At 32.7% G+C, this 11,209-nt stretch overlaps 2 protein-coding genes across 4 annotated transcripts in view; both read left to right on the top strand.

Annotated features, from left to right (window-relative positions):
- The first annotated feature begins 905 nt into the window (after nucleotides 1-905).
- LOC115878558 (actin-5C) lies at nucleotides 906-3,166 on the top strand. The gene is made up of 2 exons (XM_030895082.1): nucleotides 906-1,104; nucleotides 1,736-3,166. The coding sequence occupies exon 2, from the start codon at nucleotides 1,748-1,750 to the stop codon at nucleotides 2,876-2,878; it is 1,131 nt and encodes a 376-aa protein (XP_030750942.1). The 5' UTR covers nucleotides 906-1,104; nucleotides 1,736-1,747; the 3' UTR covers nucleotides 2,879-3,166.
- Nucleotides 3,167-3,538: 372 nt separating this feature from the next.
- The window catches only part of LOC115878559 (actin-3-like), a 36,318-nt gene continuing 28,647 nt past the window's right edge, over nucleotides 3,539-11,209 (top strand). For 2 of the 3 annotated variants that reach the window (XM_030895084.1, XM_030895083.1), the window contains exon 1: nucleotides 8,885-9,510. The gene's annotated coding sequence lies outside the window, so the exon portion shown is untranslated. Of the gene's footprint in view, nucleotides 4,252-8,884; nucleotides 9,511-11,209 lie in introns of those variants that run through there. The other variant, XM_030895088.1, reaches the window with a different exon arrangement.

The raw sequence follows: 11,209 nt of genomic DNA, 5'->3' as shown, positions 1-11,209 counted from the left end.
ACAAGGAAATTTTTTTGACAAAACTGGTATCGAATTGTCATTAAGAATGTCGCTTATATGATTTGACAATTGATAAACCTAATTTAAAGAGAAAAAAATTTGAATTATTCACCCAACCTTCCCTAGAATTCAGAGTTAGTTCTTCGAAATCGCAACCGGCTTCTTCCCATTCGCTAGTCGTTCGTTGTAGTCTTGTGACGTGTCTTGTTTAAACGGTAAGATTTATAATAATTTAAATAACAATGTTTCTATTTAATTTTTTGTTGTAAACTGCTAATTTAAAATTTAAAACCTTAATTGGTATACCCCTTTTTTTATAGTTCTTTAAATAACCGAAAAAGCAATTTACAAGAAAAAATATACTTAATACCGGCGTTTTATAATCGCTGTGATTTTCAAGACGCACCACCTGTTCGTACGCTCAATGCAGGTTCTATTTTTACCCCGCAGTGCAAGTGGCTGTTTTAAAATAGCCCGAATACATTGACCGAAAGTTACGATATTTTGTTTATTTTGATTCGATGCTAAGAGGTTGCACTAGGTTAGTTTTAATTTTGAAAAATTAATTTTAAAATATGGATAATTTTATAACTTAAAATGTTATTGTTTAGCTTCAAATAATAACGATAAAAACTAAAGTGGAAAATGCGAGAGGCAACGACATTTGTGGAGATTTTACGTGCTTTAAACTTGGCGAGGTTATTTACTAAATAAGGAAATAGACTTTTCTGGCACAGAATAATGATTTTTATCGTATTATCGTCGTTTCTAAAAACTCGCATTTCAATTTCAATGAATATTCCAAAGAAAAAAGTATGCCAACTCTTTGGCCAACTCTTAATTTTTCGATTAGAGCGGGGAAAATCGATGAAATTACTGCCTTATATGGTAATCTTTGTTACTATTGGTTCGGCTGTCGACAGAGATTGCGCGTTTCGGGCCTGAGTGGTGGGAGGGGCAAATAATTATAAAATGGTTTGCAACGGTCTTTTCCTCCAGCATTCGTAAAACGTTCTTGTGATATTTTAGAGTAAGTGCAGCAAGTTCGCTGTACCTCTTTAACCAATAAGTTTTTATATATTTATACATTTAAACCAAATCAAAGTAAGTTTTCTAGAAAATAATTGTGAACAATGGTGGTGTACGTTTTGAAAAATTATGTTGCGATTATATCGGGTGTGGCTATATCGGTTTTTATCTTGTGCTTTTACTGTGATTTAAGTGCTATTATTGTCAAGTGATATAAGTTATTTGTTCCCATGGATTTTTAAAATTTCGAAAGCTGTAACAGGTTTATATTTTGGAATTTTTCTTTAAAATTACGATTTTTTTATTTAAAATAAATGTTCTATTTTCGCAAGAAGATAATTTAAGCTTTTAAAATATCTTTTCTTTTTCACAGGGCGAGCGATATATCGAATACCGGTTTTTAACGGTTAGTTTTTTTTTAAACCAGGGGACTTTCATTCACCGATGCAGCCGTTCGAATTTATAATGACAATTTCTAGAGTTCCATTTAATTCATTCAATAAGCACCGCCTTTTGTTCATATACGGCGTGGGTTTAGTCATTTAAAATACGTTATTGATTCTTGACTCTATTTTTGGTCATCTTGCGTGACGTTTGATCAATCGCCAGGTATCTTAATAAGGAAATTTCTGAACCCACGCCTATTAAATTTTCCTTTCTTAGTAAATTCGTAGCAAACACTAAATGTTATTTTCTTTCTTTGCAGTACTAACCAATCATGTGTGACGAAGAAGTTGCCGCATTAGTCGTAGACAATGGATCCGGTATGTGCAAAGCCGGATTCGCCGGAGACGACGCTCCTCGTGCCGTCTTCCCCTCAATCGTCGGTCGTCCCAGACATCAAGGCGTCATGGTCGGTATGGGCCAAAAAGACTCGTACGTAGGCGATGAAGCACAAAGCAAAAGAGGTATCCTTACCCTAAAATATCCCATTGAACACGGTATTGTAACAAACTGGGACGATATGGAAAAAATCTGGCACCACACCTTCTACAATGAACTCCGTGTCGCACCCGAAGAACATCCCGTACTTCTCACAGAAGCCCCTCTCAACCCCAAAGCCAACAGAGAAAAGATGACCCAGATCATGTTTGAAACCTTCAACACACCCGCCATGTACGTCGCTATCCAGGCCGTACTTTCACTGTACGCTTCTGGTCGTACCACCGGTATCGTCCTGGATTCCGGAGACGGTGTTTCCCACACAGTACCTATCTACGAGGGTTACGCCCTTCCCCACGCCATCTTGCGTCTGGACTTGGCTGGTCGTGACTTGACTGATTACCTCATGAAAATCCTCACCGAAAGGGGTTACTCCTTCACCACCACAGCCGAAAGAGAAATTGTCCGTGACATTAAGGAGAAACTCTGCTACGTTGCTTTGGACTTTGAACAAGAAATGGCCACCGCCGCTAGCTCCAGCTCCTTGGAGAAGAGCTACGAATTGCCCGACGGTCAGGTCATCACCATCGGAAACGAAAGGTTCCGTTGCCCAGAAGCCCTCTTCCAGCCTTCCTTCTTGGGTATGGAAGCTTGCGGCATCCACGAAACCACCTACAACTCCATCATGAAGTGCGACGTAGACATCAGGAAAGACTTGTACGCCAACACCGTGCTCTCCGGAGGTACCACCATGTACCCCGGTATCGCCGACCGTATGCAGAAGGAAATCACCGCTTTAGCCCCATCGACGATGAAGATCAAGATCATCGCGCCCCCAGAAAGGAAATACTCCGTATGGATCGGAGGCTCCATCCTCGCCTCACTCTCCACCTTCCAACAGATGTGGATCTCCAAACAAGAATACGACGAATCCGGCCCCTCCATCGTACACAGGAAGTGTTTCTAAATTTGTTTTTATGTTTTATATTTATTTTATATCGCTGCATTCCTCAATTCCTTCATGCATTCGTTGTACTATATTTTGATATATATGAGGTCGATGTGCGGCAGACTGCCATTTGATTTGGATAAAGAGACCGTACATTCACTAGGCCAAAGTATTACGACATTTAATGTTTATCGATAATTTTTTTTGTAAGTTATCACGTGTGCAGAATAAGACTCCTTCATTTAATTATTTTATTAGGCTAATATATGGGAATAATTAATAAAAAAAATGTAAAACTTTTTTATTGTACTTTTTAATTTATTCCGCCTTTATTTTTTTGTAATAAAAATCATGTTACGAATATTTAGTTTTCAATTTAATACTCCAAATTTAGGCCATTAATTTTTTAGAAATATCTAAAATTATTAATTCTAAACAGACCTGCAATAAAACTTTGATTTTCAAAAAATAAGTTTAAAATTTTGCTAAAATTTTGTTGGTGGATAGGAAAAATATTCACAATTTTTTTTAACTCTTCCGTTCCCAATTACAATTCTAATATATATTTCCAAAAAAGTAAACAAGTTCAACTACCGTATGATAAAAAAAACGGCGCCCAATTGGCTTGGAAATTACGATCGATGACATTCCCTATATAAAATGACAGCGATCTTCATTTCATAGCCATCGCTGACCCCTTTTTTTATCATACGGTATTTCCAAATATATTCATTTTTTTGAAAATACATTGTAACCAAAAAGTTTTATGATCCTGTATGATAACAGGAAAAAATAAAGGTGAGTTTATATGCATCCGTAATGCGTCGTTTGTCATTCTGTCGCTCCAATCATATTTATGTATAACCCATCATTTTTGAAATAAACCAATAAAATTCCATAAAATTAACGACAGACGAGCCATATTACGGATAAATGTAAACCCACACTTAGTCGTTTTAGAAAGATTAGAATTTTTTAGCAGTAAAAGTAGAAGAATTTTTGATCATACCTTATCTCCAAATCTAATAAAAATGAACAATCGTGAATTTATCAAAAACCCTTCTAGAATCATCAGATTAATTTAGTTAAAAATTAATGTAATCTTTTTTTATAAATATAGCTACTTCACTTATTTTTATATAAAATAAGCTAATTAAATTTTAAAATTAAAAAACAATAGAAAATTTGTCATACTTTCCAAAGATTTTTTTGTAATGCTGTGTATTTTTATTGGGACATAATAGAATAGTAATTACCTAGTATAAAATGAGTCAAGCGTTGACGATTTTCTTTTAGTTGTGTCTATATGCCGGGCGACGGTATTATAGTTGTCAACTTTGTGTTCTATTTTATATAAAACTTTAAATTGAATTCAGTGAAATATATAGAAAGTGAGTAAGCTGGTATGTAAGATATAAAATAAAATAATTACACTTATATTCTTATGTACCGGGATATCAACAAGTTTTATGATCAAGCAGTTTTGGCTTCCTCAGTTAAAAATATTCTAATGTCATTTTACATAAAAATTCTTTTTGTTATCAAATATAGCAGGCATAATTTTAAATCGTTTTGATCATATTATATTATGCAAATAATAAAAACATAATTATATTGTTACCTGAAATCCTGAAATGTTTAGAATTATTTAAACAATTTATTATTTTGAGGATTTTCTATAATACTCACTGATATTCTGTTTTCGAAATAAGACTACATCCTCAGACCTTAAAGCTCAAAATCAATTTATACAGGTTGAGTCTCAAATAAGCACAAATATTTTTAGGAACATAAAAAGGAACATAATTTTTTCTTTGTACCGTTTTTCAAATAAGTCCAAAATAACCCATTTATTTTACTTTGAAAATAAAAAAAAAGATAAAAATTAGATATGATTTAAAAATACTATTTGGGCATCTTTTAACCGGCCAGAACAAGACACAAAACATTAGACGATCAAATCTATTTTTCTAAGGCTCCTTGCTTAAAAATTAGTATTTTTAACACAGTCATGGCAGTCTAGATTTAGATTAAAATTTAAAATACAATTTGTTTTTGAGCGAATATGTCAAAAGTTGACATATATATGTCATTCGATTCAGAGCCATTTTCTATCGAATAAAATAATAAAATACTAGAGAGTAGTACCCCTCTACTTCGATTCAGAGCCATTTTCTATCGAATAAAGTAAAAAAATACTAGAGAGTAAAATCGGGGTAATCTAAAATGTGGTCTAAAATAAAATTGCCACAAAAGAAATGAATAATAACCAATTAAAATAAAAAATTCAGACCCATCAAAGTTATTTTTTTCCATAGTCACAATACATTACAGTAAATTCAACTTAAACCTAGTAGGTACCGTATGATCGAAAAAAACGGCGTCCAGTTGGCTGGGAAATGACGATCGATGACATTTCCCATATAAATTTACATATAAAATGACAGCGATCTTCATTTCATAGCCATCGCTGACGCCGTTCTTATTCGATCATACGGTACTTTACCTAAATACTGGCACTAGACCTCCCAGAGTCAATCCCTAGATGCGCCACTGGGTGCCATTTCAAAATTAAAAGTTGTAGTCATTTCCGACGAAACAGGAAGTGACCGAAAACAACTGAATACGTCAATCAATCCTAAGTTATGTCATATACTAACATACCAAATTTAAAAATATAAAAAAGGGGGTGAGCCACTTTGAGACGCACCCGGTATAGACCAGTAAACGTAACCGAGAATTATATGTAATGTAAAGATGGAAAAAAATAGTAACCAACCAATCTCGGGAACAGGAATATGTAGATAATGAGCTCCTATTTAACCCCTCATAAGTCCCATTCGGTCCCAGTGAGGGAAGTTTGAAAAAAACCGCCGCCATCTTGGATTTTTTCGTTTTTTTTTCAAATATATCCGTTTGCATTTTTTCGAAAAAACTAAAGATATTTTTTGGTAGACAATTAAATTTAGAATATTTTACCTTCAATCATTTTTTATCTAAAATAAATAGTAATAGATATAGAACAATTTTTTACTATACGTTTTATAAATTTTCCAGTTTTTTTAAACCAATCAGGTATAATTTTTGCGTAAACAGTATAGTGTTAATATAGATAAACCAAGTATAAATTTAAGTATTAAAACAATTAAAAAAAACGTTTATATATTATTTATTAAATGAAATTATTGTTAAAAAAATAATTATTAAAGTTACTAAATAAAATCTGCTATGACGTCATCCTGAGTGTCCTGAGCATAGGTCCTGAGCGTCATTTTCGTCCTCAACTAAAATACAAAAGTTCGTGCAACTGATTCCGTAGCACTGACTACACATTGAAGAAAATTTAAGATCCAGTTTTCTACAAGAGCATTTTTTTTCTCTTGCAACTTGCAATTGCAAAAAATTAATTTTTGGTAGGTTAGGTTAGGGCGCCACCCCCCTGAGATTACCTTTTTGATTTTTCTTCCATCCATATTATAAAGGATCTAAATACCAATCCATTCTTGAATTTAAAAAATACAACTGATAACATTTTCTATAATAGATATATCTTTACAGTTACCTGAAAGTATGTCCTCAGTAAATGGGGTTTTGCAGAGTACTCAGTTGGAGGCAAATTAGCTAAATTAAGGTAGTCTTAAGGGCTGGTCTTGATGTAATCGTATTGCATATAATGTATCTCAGATGGTTAATATGTTTAATATAGCTTGGGCAGTGATATAGCTTCTATGTATAGCTTTAAAAGATAATTTAATCCTGACTGAAACAAGTCATCTTTGTTAGCATTTCTAAAAATACGTGGAGGTATTGACAAAGATCGTCATGTTTTTTCCAGTACCGACAGGCCCATTTTTGATTTGTTTCAGTCAGGATTAAATTATCTTTTAAAGTTATATCACTGCCCAAGCTGTATTAAATATTATCAGTCATCGGAGATACACTCCATACAAGAGGATTAGATCAAGACAAGCTCTTAAGACTACCTTTAATTTAGCTAATTTTCCTCCAACTGAGAACTTTGCAAAACTCCATTTATTCAGGACATACTTTCAGCTGACTGTAATGAGATATCTATTATAGAAAATATTATAAGTTGTATTTTTTAGATTCAAGAATGGATTGCTAACAAGTTGGATACTTTACAATATGTTGCGTTTCGAAGATGTGGCGCCGCCTCCTGACTTACTAAAATTATTTTTTTGCAATTGCAAAGAGTGAGGCAGTGCTCTAAAAATTGCTCTTGTAGAAGACTGGGTCTTAAATGTCCTTCAAAGTGTGGTTAGTGCTCCGGAATCAGTTGCACAAACTTTTGTATTTTAGTTGAGGACGAAAATGACGCTCAGGATGACGTCATAGCAGATTTTATTTAATAACTTTAATTTAATAATAATTTTTTTAACAATAATTTCATTCAATAAATAATATTTGAACGTTATTTTTAATCATTGTTTTAACGCTTAAATTTATACTTGGTTTATCCGTATTAACACTATACTGTTAACGTAAAAATTATAGTTGATTGGTTTAAAAAAACTGGAAAATTTATAAAACCTATAGTAAAAAATATCTCTAAGTATTACTATTTATTTTAGAAAAAAATGATTAAAGGTAAAATATTCTAAATTTAATTCTCTACAAAAAACATATATCTTTAGTTTTTTTGAAAAAAGTTATGCAAACGGAGATATTTGAAAAAAAAAACGAAAAAATCCAAGATAGCGGAGGTTTTTTTCAAACTTCCCCCACTGGGACCGAATGGGATTTTGAGGGGTTAAATAGAAGATCATTATCTGATAGGAGATCGATTGGTTACTAATTTTTCCACCTCAACCTCCAGATTGACTGGCCTATTTATCGAGTTCTACCAGCCCTGAAAATATTTGTACTTATTTAAAACTCACCCTGTATATACCGAATAACAACAAAGTCCTTGTATAAACACAGACCGCCATGCGCCAGTTCATTATCCAATAATTTCGAAATTTAGGCACAAATTGTGGTTTATCAAAAGTATTTTGATTTTTCTTAATAACATTCGGTATATTTTTCTATACAGGGTCCGGCAATAGTACATCGAGCACCTGTAGCTCCTAGAATAAAAAACTTGGGAATTTTGTTTAAGTGTAAACCTAAAGTATGTACCAGGATGTATTTCAGGAAAATATTTTAACTTCTATTGTTCAAAAAAGGGTGGGTGGATCGAGATGATTTTTTGGCTTCATTTCAGATCACTTTACATAATCCTAATATATGAATAAATATATTTTGATAGTTTCAGAAATATTTATAAATAAATAAAAAAATTATATTTTTCAACCTTCATTAAAAAAAATATTACAAATACAAGAACTGTCCTGAAATCAAAACTATATTAGGTGTTTACTTTAGATGGTATATACTTAACTTTGCTATAAATATCGTAATCTTAAATCATACAGGATGTTCAAAATTCTAGGCCAAACTTCCATATATTTTTATGAGTACATACCCATATTACTTTAATTTTCATAAGGCAATTGGACATATTTAACCATCATATTTTTATGCGACCCTCAATTTCGACAAAAAACAAGAATTACTTTGACATTTTAAACAAAAGTTCATTCATAAAATTATTTTAATATTAAATTGATTAAATTATTTTTGGTATATCACTCAGTGAATCAGCAAACGAATTTTTGTTGACTCATTTTTGTGGATGGTTTGAAGTAACTTCAACCATTCAACATTCTGCTATATCATACGATAAAAGGCAATACAATGGTGGTATGTGTAAGTAATTCGTTATCACCCTGTATATTGGCCAAGCTTATAGTCAGATGTATAAAATTACAAATTAAAGTTATCCATCTCTATAAATGTTTATAACTAGTTTTATTGTTGATTTGTTTAAGTTACAAAGTAGACGTTTTCACTACGACTAGCGGACATATATCCACCGCCATTTCGTTTAACAACGAGCAACAAAACCCGAAAGAATAAAATTGGATAACCGTCTATTATTAATACGTCCTTAGCTACCAACAACAATAAAGTAACAACTCGCGTACAAGGAAAAAATTCTCTAGAAATTCTTATGCATATAGCGGAGAATGTCTATATGCATGCATGCATTCATTCGAGAATTATTGTGTAACCGGTATTTTTTATTACGGCCAACGTTCTATGTATACCTATGCGAGAGAAAAAAAAATAAGCATATATACAGTTAAGTCAATAGATTTATCTTTTAGCCGATAAAGTAGTAAGTACCTGAACAACAACTAGCTTGGTTCTTATTAAATTTTTTATATCTACTTATTCCGGTGTTATTAACCAAAGAGTGTGGTTTAGTGTTAGTGTCGTTAAGTGCCGTTTGCTGACCAGAGGTGTATTATATACTGTACCATGACTGTACCTACGTAGTTTCCTAGCCGCTATTTAATGAATATTAAAATGTTTCTATAATGAGTAGACGTGAAAGTGGACTGTTATTTACCTCTTCGCGCAACTTTTTTTAGGGAACAATATCCGACGAAGGTTGACGCACGTTTCAAGAATTCTACGCGAGTGTAATACTTGTTTATTGTGTAATTGTTTGCCGTTTTATTATTGATTAAATATTAACTTCTTACTCTGGTGAAAATACACGCGTATGTTACACTATTCAGGTGAGTTTAAATAATTATACTTAATATTTAATGTTTGTTCCAATACACACCAAACTTAATCATTAGTAAATGGAAAATATAACTTGTGTAGTAAATATCTAAAATTGAGACATGTATATAATCAGACAATGTACATGTAGTGAGACAAAGAAGTGTGAAAATATTAATAGCTTCCAAAACAATGGGGAGATCATTATAAAAATTAAAGGATTTGCACTTAATTTATAAGTGTTCATTATAATTTTTAGGTACCTACATTCACTTTGTTAGCATAATGAATCTTACAAAATTTTATGGGTTCCTTCCTGCTTATGTAACTGCTTTTGTTTTAAAACAGTACGTTTATTTTTATGTTCGTTTTTATGGTTAACATACTGTTTAAGGCATTGTGCTTTATACAGAGTGACAAGTTGAAAAGCAGCAATCGAGAAGAACCGTTCTCAGAAATATAGGGCTTGGTGCATTTCAGTTGATTTCAAAAATTCCGATCGCAGCGCTCTATACGGCAGAAATCAGAAATTTTCGCTATGTATTTCACGCCGTCCCGGTTACAGTTCATGTTGGTCGCATTAACATAATATTGAAATCGTATCTTTGTCATCAAGTCGTATCAAATAATATTTAAGTATTTTGTTTTTTTTTGCTCTTGCAGTTATTGAAACTATAAAACACTCAAGTACGAGGTTTATGTGATGTAACCCATGGATGTAACGCAGTTTCGGGTCAGTAAAAATTAAGTGAAAAGGAACTCGAACTGGGCGTTGCGTTGTTTTCTGACAATTTCAAATGTTAATAAAATGGCCGAAAAAATGTTAACTCGTAAAGGAGGGCGTAATTATGTGGTTGTTGGGTGCAATAACAATCAATAACCTCAACTTTCCCGGATATGCAATTCTCCCGAAACAACATTCTTCAAAGTTTCTCACACAGATTTGATCAAAAGCAAAAATGGATTCAAGCAGTTCGAGTCGACGAAACAAGTGAGTACAGTACGTCTTCCGTTCTGTAGCTACGGGGTATCCGTGAGAGGGGAAACGATATTCTCTCGATGTTTTTCGTAAAAAATTAGACGACGCGTCCCATTGCGATTTGCGGTGACGTACTCGTCAAGTCGACGTATAAAATATATTGCTGTTTATTTAAATGTTTTTTGTCCGCATTCCTTTCATAGACACAGATCCAGCAGACGTACTGTAAACAAAGTGCTCGTTACATAATCAAAAAATTAAATAGACATATAGTATGAGAAGATAAAATATAATTTGCAATATTAATGGTATATTCTTTTTTTAATTAAAACTAGTGTTTACATTTTTTATGAATATGTACCTTATAAAATTTCGTTATGTACCTTCAAAAATTTCGTTCATATTTCAACAAACATGTTAATCTTTTGTTGTTATATTATCCAAATTTGTTGTTATATTTACAAACCTCCTCCGCAAAGAAGTTATATAAAGACTATTTATAACCACGAAGTTGCACGCATCTGGCAAGTTTAGAATGGACAAATCGCCATATGTCTAATTATTTCGGACATAGGCCGAATTCGGCATCTGCCATCAACATATATACCGATTGTTTACGATATTCTTCGATGGTGGCAGCACCGGCAGAGAATGCACCAAGCCTATTACTAAACAGTATTTTAGAGCTTAGTTTTATCCTTGTATATGATACAAACAAGGCTTTTACGCAC

Source organism: Sitophilus oryzae, unplaced genomic scaffold, assembly GCF_002938485.1.
Source record: "Sitophilus oryzae breed Bouriz unplaced genomic scaffold, Soryzae_2.0 scaffold_1518_pilon_pilon, whole genome shotgun sequence".
In the NCBI taxonomy this organism is placed as follows: Eukaryota; Metazoa; Arthropoda; class Insecta; order Coleoptera; family Curculionidae; genus Sitophilus; species Sitophilus oryzae.
This window is presented reverse-complemented; position numbering and strand designations above follow the sequence as displayed.